This window comes from Thrips palmi, unplaced genomic scaffold, assembly GCF_012932325.1.
Source record: "Thrips palmi isolate BJ-2018 unplaced genomic scaffold, TpBJ-2018v1 HiC_scaffold_6, whole genome shotgun sequence".
NCBI classification, from domain to species: domain Eukaryota; kingdom Metazoa; phylum Arthropoda; class Insecta; order Thysanoptera; family Thripidae; genus Thrips; species Thrips palmi.
The window spans coordinates 2,629,498-2,649,577 of record NW_023144633.1 but is presented as its reverse complement, the minus strand read 5'-3'; the positions used below and the strand labels follow the sequence as shown (position 1 = coordinate 2,649,577).

The window sequence follows — 20,080 nt, the reverse complement described above, 5'->3', positions numbered from 1 at the left end:
AGAAGATTCGCGACGGAGCTTCTGGAATCGCTGCCCCGCTGCCTGACTGCCTGGCTGCCCGGCCCGGTAATCACGAGCCGCGCTGAGTGCACTGCTCGCGTACAAAAGCGGCAAGTCCTCCGGCCGACGGCCCGGCCATTCTGCAGCCTATAATAAGCGCTTCTCGCCCCACTCGTGTTTCAGCGCATTGCCACCGCCTCGGCGGCCGCCCGGCTCAGCCCAGTGTAGTGCTGTCGAGACACACTGGGTCGGAACACCGGCGCCGACGGCCAAAACCCAAGACGGCGTCTTGACCTCCAGAGTCGCTAAACAGGACTCGAAACGAACCTGTGACCCCACCAATGGATTCCTCGTCCGGAGATCAATCCATCGGTGGGGCCACACGTTCGCTTCTCTCCGCACTTGATCCCATCGAAAATAATTTCAATCTTCGACAGCGCTACACGCGAGGGGAGGCTGCGGACGTAAAACAATCCGCGGCTAGTTATGAGTGCATAATGATTATGAATCAGCGGGGCGACTCGAGTGAAAGGCGAGGGGGAGGGAGAGAGAGAGAGAGAGAGAGAGAGAGAGAGAGAGAGAGAGAGAGAGAGAGAGAGAGAGAGAGAGAGAGAGAGAGAGAGAGAGGAGAGAGAGAGAGGGAGAGAGAGAGAGAGAGAGAGAGAGAGAGGGAGAGAGAGAGAGAGAGAGAGAGAGAGAGAGGAGAGAGAAGAAAGAGGGAAGGGAGGCTGAAGGGACGCGGCGAGGCGTGCCAGATGACGGCCGCCAAGGTACCACACCGCAAAAAATTATGAATTAAAAAAAATATGCAAATTATGGTTTTATACTGGCGCAATTATTGTTCAGGAGCTGTGAAAAAAATATGGTGAAAATACGAAAAAAATGATATCTTTGCTGTAAAGCAAGTAAGTGCAACGAGAACACAAACATTTTTTCCGGCTTCGTATTTAGCCTATATACGTCTACAATGAGCGCGTGGTTTGAGTGTGTGTTCATGCACGCGCGTGTGTGTGTGTGTGTGCTGCCATGGTGGAGCGGTCTAATTATTTGTCCTTCATGAATGGTTCATGACGACACATGAGATGGTCATTACGCAATAATAGGGACGGGATTAACCAATCTGCGCAGAGAGGGATCGGGGGGTGGGGGGAGGATGGGGGGTCCGGACAGGGATCGCGGGACCGGTTGCCGGTTTGATGGATGGGCCGACTGGAGTGCTCAAAAGACGGATGGCGGTGGCGAGTGGCGGTCCGCCGTGCCCGGCCCGGCCGTGCGGGGCACCTGCGTGCGCCGGAAAGCAACGGCAACCTCGGCGCGCACGCGAGCGAGGCGCACACACGCGCTACATTTATAACATTATCGCGCCGAAGAAAGGAGCAAGAAGAGGTCCCCCCCCCCCACCGCCTTGTCCCCGTCGGACAGGCCCGCTTGCCCCCCTTTCACGTCGCCCGGTGCAACACGATGGATTTATTACGCAGCCTACACCGTACACTACCCCCCCCCCCTCTTTTTTTTCTCTCTCCTCCTCACACGTCGGCACCATAAAACCACCTCACGGCCGCCGTGGCAGCGCCCCCTTCTTTCTGGCATCCGCGTGCACGGAGGGGGAGGGGGGCTCAGAATCCGTGCGAGGCCACGCTACACACACACACACACACACACACACTTGTGCGAGACAGCAACGCACGGTGTCGTCAGCGTGTCACACTGTTCGGCACGCGCGTGATCCGTGGCGCGTGCCACGGCAGCACGGCCAGCACACTGTAGAAGGCGCTGCTGCGCCGCGGACAGCGCAGAGGGCGTTGTTCGTCGAGCAAGGCGGTGGCGCGGCCGACCGCGGAGCGAGGGTAGGTCAGAACCCCGTCAATCGGAGGAGAGAAAAAATAATCGAAGACGAGGGCAAAGTAAGGGTACCCTGGGGCAGGCCGCGCGAGTGAGGCCGGGCCCTCGACGAGTGAACAATGTCAGTGGAGGAGGGGAGTTCCTGCCCCTGCCTCTCCCCTGGGGGTAGCGTCGTATCACCGGGGGGGGGGGGGGGGGGGGGCACGTTCGCCAGGGACGTGCGAAGTGCGGCTCCTCTTTGCATCCACCTTGCTGCCCCCAGATCGACGCTTCTCCAGCGCGCGCCAGCCTCGCCGGGAGAAAAAGTGCAGAGGTGAAAAAAGAAGCGGACTAATGCCATTCGCGCGCAAATGCAATCCCGTAATTCTGAATCTCACGTCGTCGGCGTTCCCTCCGCGGTGTGGTCGGTACAGAGGGGTGGGGGGCTGAGTGACTTGCAGTGCCGCCGCCAGAGGTCGCCGGCTGTCACTCACCGCGCAGGCAGGCAGAGATCGGCTGGACGTCTAATCCGGCCGGGACGCCAAAACGCGTCCGACTGCCAACCTCTCCGCTGCAGCACCCAGAAACCCCCTCCCTCTTTTCCATTTGGACCAAATCTACGTTAACGATTGCGGGCGTTACACGGACTTATCGGGCTTTACGCGCGCACCTTGAATGCAGGGGCGTAAACGGCGTTACTACTCGGCGCCACTTAACTGCAGCCCCTTAATCAAGGCAGACGAGCTGCGGCCTGACAGTCAAAGTTTGTGTGCCGCGACCGAAGCGACCGAGCGACGCGCCAGGCTGCGCCGCCAGGCTGCACCGTCAAGCTGCGCACAGTGGGCCAGAAGAGCGGTGGAGGCGGTCAAAAACCCGGACGCGTTTTCAGCTCCAGAGCCGCTCAACAGGACGCTAACCGAACGTGTGACCCCACCAATGGATTGCTCTCCGAACGAGGAATCCATGGGAGTTGTTCATTTCTCCTACCTAAATGTTCGCCTACCTGTCTATTTCGCCTACCTATATTTCGCCTACCTAATAAAAATATTGAATAAAAATATTCAATAAAATAATGCCATTTTTCGCCTACCTATAGTTCGCCTACCTAATAAAAAAATTAAATAAAAATATTCAACAAAAAAAACGAAAAAATCGGCGGCAAAAAGTGGCAATACGAAAGTCTCAAGGAGACCCGCCGATCAGCTTCGGTGTTCTTATGGGAACCGGGCCTTCATCCGACGCTCCCTGCCGCGCAATTCGACAGATTAGTGGGTTCGTATTAGGCTGGCCCACCCGAAGTGCGCGCGGTTTCTGTGGTACAGTGAGAGTCCAGATTCAGAGGCCTTACCTCAGAGGGGTCACATTGGGTATTTGAACCCGCGACCCCGAGTGCCGAGTCTAGTCAACTCCTCTACCCTGACCGCTCAGCCACCGAACCAGCTTGTCGGCGGCGATGTCGCAACTCCTCTTGAGCTGCCGTTCGAGAAATCTGGTCCCGAAAAAAGGGTACCTGGAGCGGTCTCGAACCCGGGACCTGCCGCTTCCCACATCATGCTCTTAACCACTGAGCCACCGGGACGCCATGGCACCCGCCCTGCCTGCGCTGGTACTCAATCTTCTCTGGATATACCTCCCCAAGCAATTGGTCGCCGAAAAAGTTGTGTATACTACCGGTCCCGAACCCGGGACCTGCTGCTTCCCACATCATGCTCTTAGCCACTGAGCCACCGGGGCGCCATGGCACCCGCCCTGCCTGCGCTGGTACTCAATCTTCTCTGGATATACCTCCCCGAGCAATTGGTCGCCGAAAAAAATGTGTATACTAACGGTCCCGAACCCGGGACCTGCCGCTTCCCACATCATGCTCTTAACCGCTGAGCCACCGGGACGCCATGGCACCCGCCTTGCCAGCGCTGGTACTCAATCCTCTCCGAATAAACCTTGTCAAGAAGTCGGTTGCCTCTGCCGAAAAATATGGTCATGGTACTAGTCTCGAACCCGAGACCTGCCAGTCAGGAACGCAGCACTCTAACCACTGCGCTACTTGGTTGCTACGCACAGCGCTCACCCCATCGCCGAAGTTATTATTCGTCCAGCATCAAGCAAGATGGGTGGCTATTGAAGTTTGGCGCTAGGTTAGTGGCGTGCATAGCAACCTGGTAGCGCCGTGGTTAGAGTGCTGCGTTCCTGACTGGCAGGTCTCGGGTTCGAGGCTAGTGCCATGAGCATATTTTTCGGCAGAGGCAACCGACTTCTTGACGAGGTCTATCCAGAGAGGAATAAGTACCAGCGCTGGCAAGACGGGTGCCATGGCGTCCCGGTGGCTCAGCGGTTAAGAGCATGATGTGGGAAGCGGCAGGTCCCGGGTTCGGGACCGGTAGTATACACAATTTTTTCGGCGACCAATTGCTTGGGGAGGTATATTCAGAGAAGATTGAGTACCAGCGCAGGCAGGGCGGGTGCCATGGCGTCCCGGTGGCTCAGCGGTTACGATCACGTTGTGGAAAGTGGCAGGTCCCGTTGTTCGGGACCGGTATTATACACAATTTTTTCGGCGACCAATTGCTTGGGGAGGTATATCCAGAGAAGATTGAGTACCAGCGCAGGCAAGGCGGGTGCCATGGCGTCCCGGTGGCTCAGTGGTTAAGAGCATGATGTGGGAAGCGGCAGGTCCCGGGTTCGAGACCGCTCCAGGTACCCTTTTTTCGGGACCAGATTTCTCGAACGGCAGCTCAAGAGGAGTTGCGACATCGCCGCCGACAAGCTGGTTCGGTGGCTGAGCGGTCAGGGTAGAGGAGTTGACTAGACTCGGCACTCGGGGTCGCGGGTTCAAATACCCAATGTGACCCCTCTGAGGTAAGGCCTCTGAATCTGGACTCTCACTGTACCACAGAAACCGCGCGCACTTCGGGTGGGCCAGCCCAATACGAACCCACTAATCTGTCGAATTGCGCGGCAGGGAGCGTCGGATGAAGGCCCGGTTCCCATAAGAACACCGAAGCTGATCGGCGGGTCTCCTTGAGACTTTCGTATTGCCACTTTTTGCCGCCGATTTTTTCGTTTTTTTTGTTGAATATCTTTATTTAATTTTTTTATTAGGTAGGCGAACTATAGGTAGGCGAAAAATGGCAATATTTTATTGAATATTTTTATTCAATATTTTTATTAGGTAGGCGAAATATAGGTAGGCGAAATAGACATGTAGGCGAACATTTAGGTAGGAGAAATGATATAGACTCGAATCCATTGGTGGGGTCACACGCTCTTTCAACGTTCATACTTCCAGGTTTCCAGTCTGTTTTCGTTTTCAACTAAAGTTATTTCGGGGGGATCGGCTTTCCTTACGATGTTCGTCATCGTCTTCCGAAGGGGAAGAAAAACATGTTTCCTCCGTCGAGTTTCGAACCCGTGCCCGGCCCGTTCCACACCGTCCGTTGCGATTTACATTATTTTCCATTTCAATTAATATGCAATCTCAGCCCAGCTTGTCTGTCTCAAGCAACATCCGCACACTGTCCTGCCCGGGGGAGGGACAACCGGCCTCCTTACATTTGCAGAAGAAAGAGGGAGGCCGGGACGAAAAATCGCGCACTCAAAAAATTAGCCAATTGTGCGCGTTTGGGCGACTCAAATCTGGAAGACGTTGACAGGCCTCGAGCCAAGAAAACAACAAACAGGCGATTTACATGGCGCTGCATTAATAAATCAGCCGAAGGAGGGATGGATGCATACATATTCAAAAGAAATGAATTCCCCGCGTGACAGCGGGACATAGCCTCGGAGGAATGTCCGGTGGTCCCGAAAGTGCAGCGCCGAGCGGAGGATGCAAATTTCCATTCTTGCTTTTTTGCTTGGGGGAGTGAGTCCGTCACCGTTCGGATATCTGTCTTATTAACGCATGAAAAAATTCAAAGGCATTTTTTAAAAAGATTTTTGTTTAGTTTTGCACGACGTGTTTACATTTTCAGATCACTTCGTACTCGTGCAACGTTTTTCCGTACACGTGTTTTTTTTTGTTTTTTTTTTTTTACGACTTTGATGGGATTTGGTTTGCAGTGCAACGGTCCACCGCGTCGCGGGCCATCAACTCGTTTTACAGCGTACACCCCGACAAGCTGCCGAGCCGTGCATTGCCCAGCGTAGCCCGGCATTCCGGTCAGGGAGCGTCAAACCGACGTACCTCTTGAGGACGCGCCGTCCAATTGCGTGGATTGTCTGTCTCTCTCGCTCCCCCGCTGAACGGCCAAGGAGTGCGAGAGAGACGGAGCGAGCAGAGAGACGCTTCGGGACGGAGAGCCTGCAGCTTTCGGCAGCGGGCCACGCCAGGCCACGCGGCCACTCCGCGTTCATTTTTACGAGCGCACCTTTCACCATCGGTGCGAGAGAGAGAGAGAGAGAGAGAGAGAGAGAGAGAGAGAGAGAGAGAGAGAGAGAGAGAGAGAGAGGAAGCCGTGCAGGACGGACGTGCGCTCTGTCGCACCCGCAAAGCACGCCGCGCGCTTCGTGAACCTTCCTTCCAAAGGACACTGAAGACATCGGTTTTAGTTTTGGTTTTAAAATCTCTGACAGTATATGCGAACCAAAAATTGATATGCTGTTATTTTTGAGGCGGTAAAATTTGCCGAGATCAACCTCAATTTTTCGGCCTTGCCAGGAACGGATTCATTAAAGCAATTAACGTCGATCAACGTGACGCAAGCCCGAGCCGCAATTGTTCCATTTTTAATCCAATTCTTGTGCTCCCCCACTGGAAGCCCGTCCAATCCGGTGCCGTAACGCTGTTATGCTCCCCCTAAATCAGGACAAACTGTTGTTCCGCCGTGGAAATGCGCCCCGCCGCCACCCCGTGTCCCGCCTTGTCATGTTTCACTTAGCGATTGGCTGGGAGTCGCTTGATAGACTCCCACACTTCCACACCACCACGGCCGACGGGGTCCCCAGGGGGCGCCTGGCCTGGCGGGGCGGGGCGTGGCGGCAAGGGAAGTCCCTCGGGGCGGCGCGGTACATATTTATTTTGTTCAGGAACACCCCGGTGGCTTCCACCCATCCCGCTGTCGCAGAGCCTCGTTCGCGATGACGGTTCAACCTCGGCGTCAGCGAGGAAAATCGGAGGAAAAGAATAGCCACTTCCGGTTTTTCAACCCACACTGACTACTTTGCGATCCACACCGATTTTTCTATTCAACTGACAGCGACTTTTTGTAAGACTTTTTTTCCTTCGACCAACCTTTCTCTTCGCCGGGCAGGCCTCTCTGAACCCTTGCCGAGCGCACCGCTCCGCGCGCTGTCTGGGCTGCTCAACCCTCCGCCTCACCCCCCCCCCCCCCCCCTCCCCCCTGCCTCGCCCGTCGAGAGACATTCATCGCATTGCCGCACATTTCCGGGCACACCTCTTTCTCCTCCTGCGAATAACGCCAGTCGATTTTCCTCCCCCGTCGCTTGGCGGGCACGCTCCATCTCTCTCGCACTCCCTTGCTGGCCGCCGAGAGAGATAGAGAGAGAGAGAGAGAGAGAGAGAGAGAGAGAGAGAAGAGAGAGAGAGAGAGAGAGAGAGCGCGGTTCGGTCATCACCAGCGTCCCCGGCCGCGGCCTTTCCGCTTTTTGTTGCAACGTTGGTATCTCGGAGTGACGCCATTTTTCGACGCGACGTCGCGCCGCTTTGCCTTGAAGGCCTGCACTGCCTCCGCCACGGCGGCCTCCAGTGCCTGCACTGCCTTCTCGGTGGGATGGGAAATGGACGTCGTCCGTCAACGAGACCCGGTGAACGACGCACCCCCCCCCCCAATCTCCTGCCCGGCTTCATCACATACCCCGGCCTGCTTGCAGCCAGGCAGCCAGGCAGCCAGCCAGGCAGGCAGCCAGCCTTCCCACGGGGACACGCAAATGCGTCGCGCGCCTCAGTAACGCCACTGTGAAATATATCGCGGAGCGCGCCACGCGTGATTAGTGATTAGCGCCTCACTTTGCCGCCTCGTTGTTGTTGTTGTTGTTGTTTGGCGCGTGGGTGGGGGAAGGGGGCGTGTTTAAGTGAACAGCTGCCCTCATTACATCGCGGAGGCTGCGTGTTTATCATGGGAGCGCTGGAATGGATGTGCGTCAGCTTGTTACGGGGAGAGAGAGATGGCGAGACGACAAGAAGGAGGAGGACAAGGAGGAGGAAGGAAAAGGGGAAAAGAGGAAGTGAAGAAGGAGGCGGTGAATGCGGCTGAAGGCGGAATGGAGTGGATGCATTTGCAGTGAGTGGCGTTGGGGCGTCCGCCCCCCGCGATGCTTCGCGGTACCCACTTTACTCTTCTGCAATTTCCCCCTCCCTTTTGTCTTTTTGTCCCGAAAGCGCGCGGTGAAAGACACGCGATAACCTCAGCCCGGGGGGAACTGCTTTCTCGTTAAGTGACGTGTGGCCGTCGTCGACGCCGAGGTGCCGAGGTCGACGTGCACCTCCCGAGCGGCCGGGGCCGGCAGGGACCCGCCCGCCTCGCGGATGAAAAGGCGACGAAGCAAGCCTTTGTGAAGGAGGGGCGGCCCGCCGAACAAGTCATTGGCTCAGTTGGGCACCATTCCCCCTTCTTTGCTCGGCCAATTCCGGAAAAAGGCACCTTCCTTTTTTTGTACCCCCGCCACCCCCTCCCGGACTCGGGCCAAACCTTAGCCCTCCCTCCTTCCCGCCCCTGCACCTCCTCAGCACTCTCGCTTTCCTGGACATATGAGGGGATGGGGGCGCCACCTTTTGTGTGCACACTTTTGAGGTCCGCGTGTTGTGCCCTCACGCACACACACACATAGACACACACATTCAGACACCGACGTCGCTCCACGTGCTGAGATGGCACTGCTGTGTGTGCGTGTGTGTGTGCTTGTTGTTTGTTGTGAACTTTGCCGTTACGAACACGTTCGCGCCACTCAGAATGGCCCAGTGGCCCCTGAATACCGAGTTTAATCCCTAAGAGGGCTTTACTTTGCGCCGCAACACCAGCCATCCAGCAACTGCAGCGCCTGTCTGTCTGTCTGTCTGTCTGTCTGGCCGGCTGTCTGTCCGTCCGTCCACCTCCCAGTGGGGGCGTGCCGGGGTAAAATACCGCCGCCCCATTGCGACGATTGTGCCCGAGGTGTACAGAGTGCGTGTACTTGTACTTGCCTCGGCGGGAACAATTACCCTCTCGCTGGAGTAGCGCGCGGAGAATAGCAGGGGCAACAGAGAAGAAGAAGGAGGAGGAAGGGGCGGAGAGAGAAAGAAGGGGCTGGCTGGCGGCGCTGGCGGCGCTGGCGGGGCGGGCCTGCGCGTCATCAAAACACAGTCAGGTCAGATGGGCCGTGCTGCGCCATGCTACGCCGTGCCCCGACCGCACCACGCCGGATACAAGTCATATTTCCACCGAGATCACCGCCGCGCAGGGGAGTGACGAGGAAGTCGGGGAGGGGGGCGCGCCACTGCGGGCGATGCGTAGCGGGCCACACGAGCACACGCGTGTTCGACGGGCAGGCCCACGCCGCAGGCGCGCTGCAGCAGTGGAGTCGTTTCACTCACACTCATACAGAGCGCATATGAGTGCGAGAGAGACGAAGACGACCTTCGGGGTCAGTCCACAGGGCCCACAGCACTACCCTCAGGGACGGCCCGATTCAGGGCTGTCCAGGGGCGCAACAAGTACGGGGCTACTCGGGTGGTGCGTGTGGTGCATGGAGTGGGTCATGTCGGCAAAAAACAGGCCGCAGCGGTCGGTGTGCCTCATGCGTGACACGGACTGGGTACGCTCCTGAATGCGGCCTTGACTCGCTTTTGACCTAACCCAGTGGTTCTCAACCTTAGGGTCGCGACCCTGGGGTCGCGAAATTTTTTTAAGGGGTTGCGGCGATGCTGGGGTCGTGTTTTAGGCCGATTTTAAGCAGCCACTGCGTCTGATCCGAGGCGGGCATTTTGCTCCCTCAACGGGCAATCGGTCTTTAGACCTTCCTTTAGCATGCCTTTGTTACGGAGTGCAATTATCAGTCTTAGTTTGGGAGCAGTATTGTCTCAAAGTTGGCCGAAACGCTCAGAAATGTCTATGAAAAATCGTGTTTTGGGCCGATTTTAAGCAGCCACTGCGTCTGATCCGAGGCGGGCATTTTGCTCCCACAACGGGCAGTTGGTCTTTGGACCTTCCTTTAGCATGCCTTTGTTACGGAGTGCAATTATCAGTCTTAGTTTGGGAGCAGTATTGTCTCAAAGTTGGCCGAAACGCTCAGAAATGTCTATGAAAAATCGTGTTTTGGGCCGATTTTAAGCAGCCACTGCGTCTGATCCGAGGCGGGCATTTTGCTCCCTCAACGGGCAATTGGTCTTTGGACCTTCCTTTAGCATGCCTTTGTTACGGAGTGCGATTATCAGTCTTAGTTTGGGAGCAGTAATGTCTCAAAGTTGACCAAAATAGTCACAACGATCTTTCAAAGACACTTGCGACCGTTTTGATCGACTTTGAGACAATACTGCTCCCAAACTAAGACTGACAATCGCACTCCGTAACAAAGGCATGCTAAAGGAAGGTCCAAAGACCAACTGCCCGTTGTGGGAGCAAAATGCCCGCCTCGGATCAGACGCAGTGGCTGCTTAAAATCGGCCCAAAACACGATTTTTCATAGACATTTCTGAGCGTTTCGGCCAACTTTGAGACAATACTGCTCCCAAACTAAGACTGATAATTGCACTCCGTAACAAAGGCATGCTAAAGGAAGGTCCAAAGACCAACTGCCCGTTGTGGGAGCAAAATGCCCGCCTCGGATCAGACGCAGTGGCTGCTTAAAATCGGCCCAAAACACGATTTTTCATAGACATTTCTGAGCGTTTTGGCCAACTTTGAGACAATACTGCTCCCAAACTAAGACTGATAATTGCACTCCGTAACAAAGGCATGCTAAAGGAAGGTCCAAAGACCAGTTGCCCGTTGAGGGAGCAAAATGCCCGCCTCGGATCAGACGCCGTGGCATGTTAAAGGAGGGGTCCCGTGGGGTCGCGAAATTTTTCCTGGGGGTCGCGGAAATTTTTTCTTCAAATTTGGGGTCGCGAGCCGAGAAAGGTTGAAAACCGCTGACCTAACCTAACCTTTCCGTGAGCCTCCCGCGTCGCCCTGCCCTCTCCCTGCTAACGAAAAAAGAGCACGTCGCTTTGATGAACGGACCCGAGCCTCGTATGACCTCCGCCTGACGCAATTTCGACGCAATGAAAAAATATGTGACGCGGATTTTTAAGTGCTCGCGATCGTTAAACATTTTACGAGTAAATGAGGGTTTTAACTGATTCTTTTATTTTATTTTTTAACGGCTGGGATTATATTCCGCTTCCGGTCATTGCCGTTGAGAGCTCGAGGCGAGACAAGGGGAAAGCTCACCCAGCCTATTTTTTTTCGTCAAAGACTTTCCCTCTCGTGCGTGGAGGTAATGTATGCGTCGTACAACTTACTTAAAAATCATGCACATTTCAGCACACCATTCGATGAATATTCAGGAGCGTTCCTCTTCCGGCGACCGGAGCGGGAAAAAAAGGAGGGGTGTGTCTTTATTGCATCAGGACGACATCAGCGAGTGCCGAGGAAAATGTCCTGCAAAGTGATGCGGGCGCGTGGCGACGTGCAGGCGCCCGTCCACGCTCTCGTCTGTCTCGGAGGCGCCGGGGAGGCGGCCGTAATTGCTGCAAGATTGGCAGTCAAGGAACACCAGCATGTGCGCCGCCACGCCTCCCCGGAGGCGTCCGCTGCAGCCCGCGTTCGGAACGAGTCAAATTGGGCGCGCCGCACAGTGGGCCAGAAGGCCGGTGGTGGGGGTGAAACTCCAGACGCGTTTTGAGCTCCAGAGTCGCTAAACGGGGCTCGAACTGCACATGTGACCCCACCAAATGGATTCCTCGTTCGAAGAGCAATCCATTGGTGGGGTCACACAATCGGTTCAGTCCCATTTGACTGTCCCCTCAGGATCTCGCTTGTACTCACTCATGGTGGTGAGGTTGATGAACTGCACAACCGAGCAGCCGTCCTTGACCTCGTTGTAGGTGATCTCGCACTTGTACGTCGCCTCGTCCACCACCGCCAGATTCTTTACACTCAGGTGCATCATGGTGGCGTTGGCCTTGTAGTGCAGGTCCGCTCTGGAGAAAAATCAAAAACAAACACAAAAATTAGACTTTTAGTCAGAACAAAACAAATCAAGAATTGGGCGGGTCACTGGCAGAATCACTCGACATCAAGTAGTAGTCATAAAGACCCTACAGTGTAACAAGGACACCGACACTTGTCGCAAAACAGTGGCAAAGTGGCGCCACCACCCCGATGGCGACACCACCCTCGCAACAACAACAACAACGACACTGCGCCAATTAGCGCCTCGCGTGCAGATAATTGTCCGCCTGATCGCGGCCAGTAAATCCGCGGCCCCAACGCCACTGCAAAACGCATCGACTTGTTGCGCCTTTCGGACAGCAGACTGAGAGACGATTTTCGTATAGCTCTGTCTCTCTCGCACTCTTGGGACTCTCCGTAGGTGTGCGAGAGAGACAGAGCGACGAACACGACTCTCCGAATCGGCCTTCGGGCGCGGCCCGCGGCCTGAAGAGACGAGCGATGCGCGAAATTAAGTCGAAGCCAACTGGAGCGCGACGAGGAGAGGGCCGAGGCCCGCGAGACTTCCGGACACGCCCGAACGGCGAGGCGAAGCCGCCGCGCCTTCGCGGGGAAGTACCAACGGGGAGGCCTTCCTGTTTGTTTTCAATCCCCGCGGCGGCGGCAGGTGGGTGCAGCTGTGTGTGTGTGTGTGTGTGTGTGTGTGTGTGTGTGTGTGTGTGTGTGTGTGTGTGTGTGTGGCTGCAGCCGACGCGCCGCCAGACCGCGCTGGCCACACCAGACCGCGCTGGCCGCGCCGGCCGGGCCCAGCAATTATGGCGGGCTCGGCCGACAGCTCATTCTCAGCGAACGGCCGAGGCAAACACAGTAATTAAAAGGCGCATGCAGCTCCACAAATTGTCTCTTTAGCGCGCTTTAGCGGGCACGGCGATTCGAACAACGGCCCGCCACTACTTCCCGCGACCAACTAGCTCCCCTCCGCCGGGAGGGAGGGGGGAGAGAGAGCCTGGCGCTCAAAAGCCCCATCAGTGGAAGAAGAATTGGCAGGGAGGGTGCGAGCGAGAGGGGAACACCGCGCGCTCACGGGGCCGTTCGATGAGGACGGCTCGCCCACCTCCATCTGTTTTCATCGCGCGTCGCGTCCCGGACCGCACGATTAAGCGTTCGGACGCGGCGGCGCTGTAAACATATGACGTCACCGATGAGTTTTTACCCCTGTGTGTGTCTGTGTGTGTGTGAGGGGGGCGGTACCGGCGAAATGGCTACAGAGAAACTAACATCGTGCTGCATTTTACACCCGGCGCCCATTTTGTCACATAACTGTTCCATCCCGCACTCCCTTTACTGCCGGCCGTACGACTGTCATCTGCCTTCCTCCTTGCTGCACAGTGGGCCAGAAGACCGGTGGAGGCGGCCAAAACTCTGGACGCGTTTTGAGCTGCAGAGTCGCTAAACAGGACTCGAGCTGAACGTGTGAGCCTATCAATGGATTCCTCGTTCGGAGAGCAATCCATTGTTGGGGTCACACGTTTGCTTCGAGCCCTGTTTAGCGACTCTGCAGCTCAAAACGCGTCTAGGCTTTCGGCCGCCTGCACCGGTCTTCTGGCCCACTGTGTGCCGCCTGCCTGCCCGCCTTGCCGCCTCCTCGCCACGCCCACCCATTGCACTGGATGCCCCATTCCTTCCGACCGTCGATATGGCCGAGGCAACGCGGAGGAGGAAACACGAAAAACAGGGAAACCGCCAACAACAACAACAAGAAAAGGAGAAAACTGCGCGGGTCAAGTTTCACGCCGCGAAACATAATTAGCCAGCCAGCGGGCCGCGTCCGCACGGCGGCTGTCTCTCTGTCTCTCTTCTGCGCGCCGTGAGGGTGCGAGGGAGACGACGCGAGTCGACCAGCCACCGCGGCGAAACCGAAGCCGCGGCGGCGGTGAGCGCACTGTACCGGCGAGACGGAACGCCGAGGAATGAAACCCCGCGCAACAACAACAACAACAACAACAACAAGAAAAGCGGAAATGCGCTCAAATAATCACCAAACAGCAAGAAGCGCGGTGCTTCCGGCGGGCCGGCACTTCTAGGCTGGGTGGCAATTCAGCCACTGAATCAAATTTAGCGCGCGTACGGTTTCACAGCGACGCACAATGCCCGTCAGCCCGGACGAGGGAAAAAGACGGTTAAATGGGGCGGAGGAGGCATCACGGTGTGTGCGTGTGTGTGTGTGTGTGTGTGTGTGCGTTAGTCAAACTTGTGATGTTGGGGGCCTGAACGCGTGCTGGGCGAGCCGCCACCACATCGGTGAGGTAAGTACCCGAGTGCGGTATTCGATGCGACGCGCGAGGAACGAACGAACGAACGATTCGAGTGGAAGACAAATGGGGCTCGACGCGATGCAGGTAAACGAGAGTCATGATGCGAAAGTCGAATGGGCCGGCGGGAAAGAGAGAGAGAAGAGGGGGGAGGGATGAGGGATGCACTGTTGTGGGGCACGGCAATAAACTGGGGGGGGGGGGAGGGGGAGGGGGGCACGGCGTCGCCTGGAACGGCCCACTGCGATAAAGTGCACAGCGGCGCGCATATTGCTGTTTTAATTTGTTCCGCGTCTGAGACGCGCGGCGCCGCGACGCTATGTCATGCGAAATCCCCCTTCCCCCCTCCAAACCCTTTTTCCAGTGCTCGAGCTTCCCCCACCGCCCTCCACCGAAACTACACTGCATTCCGAGCTACTTGTCTCGGCGCAACTACTACTCTCGTTGACCCGCGATCCGGGAGACGTTCTAGATTCGCTTTGCCGCGTCCCACCCCCATCCCGCCACTGCAATGCTGCTTCGTCTCACGTAATTATCTGGCACCGCAGGGGATTAGTGTTGAGAAAGTTACCCGAGGAGATTAGTGGCGAGTGCGGGGCGGGACTCGCGTGAAGTTCTAATCCATCCCGTGTGAGCGCGCCACAGTCGCCGCCCGCCCGGCCAGACCCGCCTCGCCCGCCTCCCACACACGGCGTGGCGCCTGCCTGCGAGGTGCGCAACCTTATCAAAAATGGCCACAATTCTCCTATACTAACGGGGAAAAATTTTCACTTTGCAAAATTGAACACTTTTAAAAATGAAGAGTTTGAGATAAGTAAATGCCCTATTTTAATTCCTTTTTTTTTTCGAGAAAAGTTTCTTCTTTTGGTAATGCTTTCTCCGACAGTAACCTTCGTATTTCATTCGCCCTCCTTTTACATCAATTGCAACATTGTCCCATTGTGCGACGCGCGGCGACGCTCGCGCGACACAACGCCCATGACAAATGCCGAGGCCACATTCAAACATTCTAACGAGAAGAAAGACAATAAAAAGAACTGGGACAACAAACAGCCGTTGGGAAAGGGCCGCCGCGAAAAAATAGTGAAGTCATAACCGTTCCAGGGCGATTTCAAGGCCTGTAAAATTTTATGTGTGAGTTGGCCCCCGCTATAATGAGTCGGATATGGGGTGCTGGGGAGGGAGTGGGGGAGGGTGCAGGAGAGGAACGGATGTCCACGCGGCGGGGGTGGGATGATGGCACATGCCGGTTCGGAATTGGCGGGGGTGGGGGAAGGGGGTTGGAACTGGAAGGGGGGAGGGGGCAAGATGAAACGGCCTGACTGCCAGGCAGATTATATGCATCCCCGATCAGCAATCACTGCACCTGTCTACTTCATTATTCGCAGTGAAATACGACTCCGTGACGCACCCGGACGCCCCCGCACCACACTGGGAAAACGCAGTGGAGCGGGCGTAGTAACCGCGGCCGGGTTACCCGAGACGAGTCGGAGTCCGTGTCTCAGTCGGGCACCGCTTGGCGCCTGCGATAGAGACAGCGGCGCTCTTTGCGTGCTCGTTGCGGACGAGCCCTGCGGTCGGAGCCGCGGCGTGGGCCGTGACCTACAGCAGCCAAACTGGAGCGCGCCCCGCCCCACCCCGCCTTGCCAGGCCCTGCATAAAGGGTGTCCCCTCGTCCTTGCCAAACGCCACGCCACTGCCACACCACCGCCATGCCCCATTGACCAGCCGCAATTTGCCAGTGGCGCTGCAAGTTCGGAAACACCGCTCTCTCTCTCTGTGGCTACTTTACTGCTCGGCAGCCTCCCTGCAGCGCCACTTTCACGCCGAGAAGTTCCTTGGCGTTGTTCCTGTCGTCGCGTTGACGCAGCGAGCAGCACCGAGCGGCACAGTATCGAAATGTCATCCGGGCAATACGCCAAGTCCTTGTCAGGGGCCGGGACGGGGCCGGACGGGGCCGCGCGGGGAGGGGGGGGGGGGGGGGCTTAAGGGCGCGTCTGCCCGTGCGGCAGCGGAGGGAGGCACCTCCTATATTTCCTAACGCCACTCCCCTTATACCCGATACCGAACCACCGCAGTTGCTTTCAGCCACAGTGTTCCTTCCCCCCTTTTGATTTTTGTTTTTCTGTCTTGAAATAAATAGAGAAAACCGTATGATTTCCGACACTGGAGCGGCTTCCTCGCTGCCTCCTTGGTCGGACTCTCCACCACGAGCACCCCGTCCTCGTGGAGCACCCGCCGCGCCCGCTTGGACTAGATCGGCGGTGGTCCGGAAAAGCAGGTCCGACAAGCCAATCCCCGATTAGAATAATCCAAAGTACACTGGCCAGACGCAGTGCCGCGCACGAGCAAACCCGGAAGCGACCTCCCAAGTCGCGCCACTCTGTGACAATCATGGACCTTAGGTGGGAAAATCCGCGAGAGTTACATAGTTAGAACACAAGTTGGAAACGAATTTTCATAAATTTCCTAAAAGGTCCCTTGCTAAAAAAATCTGCAATTTTTTCCTGTTTTACTTGTGTAAAATGGAACTGAAACAGCTGACGAGCGTGAGTTACACTGGTGTAATTGGAATCGGGTCCCCGGGTGTGAGCATTGCGCGTGGCGGCTACTGAATTGACGCTCCGCACAGCAGCACTGAAACAATCTGGTCGGCGATCGCATTAACTAATGACAGGAGCTGACCACCTCGCCCTTGCGTGAGCCCTAATCTCCTTTCGTGCTGCACCGCACCGCTCTCCGTCTCTCTCGCACTCCGCGGGGCACCCCGCGCGGCCCGCGAGTGCGAGAGAGACGGAGGGGCAGCCGGCTCGCGCCCCTTCCATTGAGACGTCTTTACGGGCCAACGGAGGTGAGATTTAGGGGCACCATGTTTCATTAGGAGAATGCACGCCAGGGCTCGGCGGGGCTCGGCAGGGCTGCTGGGCAGAAGTAAGGGCGAGACAAGAGGCTCCGGAGGGGGTCTTGCCCGAACTGCCCGCACCGCCCCAGGCTGCCCCAGGCCCTGATCAATACTTGAAATAAGTGCTTATGCGACCGGCGGACCGGTGGAGCGGCGGACCGACGGACCGGTCAGCAACAGCAAACACCTGTTTCCCCCGAGGCGAGGCTCCGGGCCTGGCCGGCCTGATATGTGGGCCCCATTAGGTCTTATCGGCAGTCTCTTACAGGAGACTGTCTCTCTCCCTCCCCCGGCCTGCCGGTGCGCGATATATCCTTCTCCCTCCCCCAGCTGCCCTAAGGCCGTCAGCACCGCTTGTCCAAATCCTTATACTGTCCTCTACAGTGCTGCAGGGGCGCTTCCTTCCAGGAGGGCCGGCCCCGGGTCAAGCATCGGCCGGCATCGCCCGCCATCGCCGAAAGGCGGGAATAACAGTTTATCCTTACGACCGACTGCCTCGGTGCCTCCACGCCCTCTCTGCAGCGACAACACACACACACACACACACCAGGAGGACACACCCGCACACTTCCCGTGTAGGGTCAACTGTTCAGTTTTATCTAAAATTTAGCAACTGCTGCGAGTGAGTCGCACACGAGGGTGGGATGCCCCCTCCCATTCTCTCTGTCTCGCTTTCTCTCGCTCTCTCCACGCCCGCGTCAACTTGACGGGTGCAGACGGCGGCCGAGTTGGATTGCGGCTGACCGCCACCTGGCAGCGCCGAGTGCTGGAAGAGAGAGAGAGAGAGAGAGAGAGAGAGAGAGAGAGAGAGAGAGAGAGAGGGAGAGAGAGCAGAGAGAGAGAGGTCCAGACGAGTCGGCACTGCCGCATATAAACGCGTGGTCATTATCGGGTGGCCGCATCCTGGCTTTTTGTTTTTGTTTCTGAAATAATGGGTACTCGTGGCGAGCTGGATGCTGGACTGTGGGACTGGCCGTAAGCCCGGTCGGGTTATCGGGCCGAAAGGAAGCTGCGGGGCCAGCCGGCCGCTCTAGGGCCGGCCCCTTATCGGAGCGAGGGCGACCCGGCGGCCCTACATAAGGGCTTGGCAACCTTCCGCCCTTCCTTGGCAGGTGCTGGCGAGTCGTCAGCAGAAAAGCGGTACCGACAAAGGGAGGACAGTGGTTGCAAAACGCGGCAAAACGTCAAAGCGGGAGGTAAATCCTGGGTAACGGCCGAACGGGGAGGCAGCGAAGGGGCGGCCTAGGCTTAGTCATCCCCATCGGCAAATTGATTCCAGCCAGTGTCTTGGAGAGGCATTATCACACCACTCTCGCAAATGCGGCAACCCCATACATTATATCGTTAAACTTAAAGCAAGGATAAATCCCCGTTTAACGGCCTGCCTCGTTCTCCAGAGTGTGGTCACTCTCTCCCCCTCACCCCCGCCACGGGGCCAGCCGTGCGAAAATTAAAAAGAGAGATACAAATTTAGCGCGCAATGGTCGGACAGGCAGGACACGGTGTCACACCGTGGCCCTGTTTTGTCTCACTCACTCACGTGAGCGAGCCGCGCCATTGCCATTGTGCGGCTGATGCGCGCACAAATTTGTTTCACGCTTTTTAATTCTCGCCTCGGTACGCACGTGGCATAACGTTGGATTTATTGCACCGTCTGTGGGTGTGTGTCCGCGTGTGTGTGTCGCTGCCGCATCGGCCAGACAATGTCGCTCCGGTTGCATCGTCCAAATGAATTTTCCGGGCGCGCGATCTGTCCCGTACACCGTCAAAATCCTCCGTCGGCGCCTCTTTTTATTTTTCTGGTGGTGTGGTGCTGCGCCTCCCAGTGCGTGCTCACTCCAACAAATCCAGAAGAGAAGCGGTCTGGCTTGTGCAGATAGGTGGGTCCGCACCACCTCGCGCAATCCTGGCAATTTTCTCGACAAGATCCACACGTCGGCGATACGCTCACGTAGCGACGGCGGCGGCGACGCGGCAGCGAGCGGGACCGCCGAGACACTTCGCTCGACGGGGGGCTCCCACCGCCTTCGCCGCGCCAGCCGTCCTCGCCGTCGTCTTCTTTGCAGAGGCGAAAACAATAACGATAACGTCACGTGTCGGACGACAGGCAGCGCGCCAAAACGACACGCCAAGTTTTGACTGAGGAGGTTTTCCCGCGGCATTCAATCTGAACCGAACTCGCTTTGCCCCACGTCGGCTTGAATCTCTGACGACGGCCTTCCCCCTCCCCTTGCCCTGGACTCTCGGCCCGAGTTTGAGAGGGAAGAAGTGTCTGGAAGGGGGAGGGGAGGGAGGGGGCGGCTTACACATCCGCATGGTCGATGGCTCCTCGTTGTTTGTTTTGCGAATGGAATTGAAAGTTGGGTCGGGCTGCGTGTGTGGTGCGTACGTGGTTTGCCCGCCTGTGTGCGTGTGTGCGCGTGTCTCTGTGTGTATGTGAACGAGTGGGTAACGCTCCGGGGGTAACGGGCGGTAAGAAGGTCGAGGTGGTTTTTCAGTGCGGCGACATGCAGGCGACATGCTGGGTAATGCGGCGTGAGACGCGTTTTTGCCCGCCTTTTAACCACAATGCCAGAAAAGCCGCTGTAGAACCAGCGGTACACGCACTTTCATGTCCACACACACACGCACACACACACACACACACACAGTCAAAGATTCATCAGCGCGTCGTACACTGGTATTTACCCGCCAGGCTTTCCATCCATGGGGACTGTCCTCGGTTTCGTGGACCTAGGGTCGCTAGGGCCCTGAAACGGCCGTAAAGGGACAAGAACACCCAGGCCCACGAGGGCCACGAGCCTACCAGGCCACGCCGGCAATGAAAAACCGAAATCGTCAAACAGCTTGCGAAGCGTTCCTTCAGCGGCAAAGGCATACTTTCTCTCGTCTCCGCTTGCTCGCGAACACGTGGACTCCAGCCGTCGCAATTTTTTTCTCCACCCTTCGCACAGTCAGTC

General features: G+C 56.9%; 1 protein-coding gene across 2 annotated transcripts in view; it reads right to left on the bottom strand.

Annotated features, from left to right (window-relative positions):
* LOC117651551 (hemicentin-1) overlaps window positions 1–20,080 on the bottom strand; it is a 96,389-nt gene that overhangs the window by 56,889 nt on the left and 19,420 nt on the right. For both annotated transcript variants that reach the window (XM_034395651.1, XM_034395652.1), the window contains exon 3: window positions 11,781–11,935. In XM_034395651.1, the coding sequence (XP_034251542.1) occupies window positions 11,781–11,935 (155 nt within the window). The remainder of the gene's footprint in view (window positions 1–11,780; window positions 11,936–20,080) is intronic.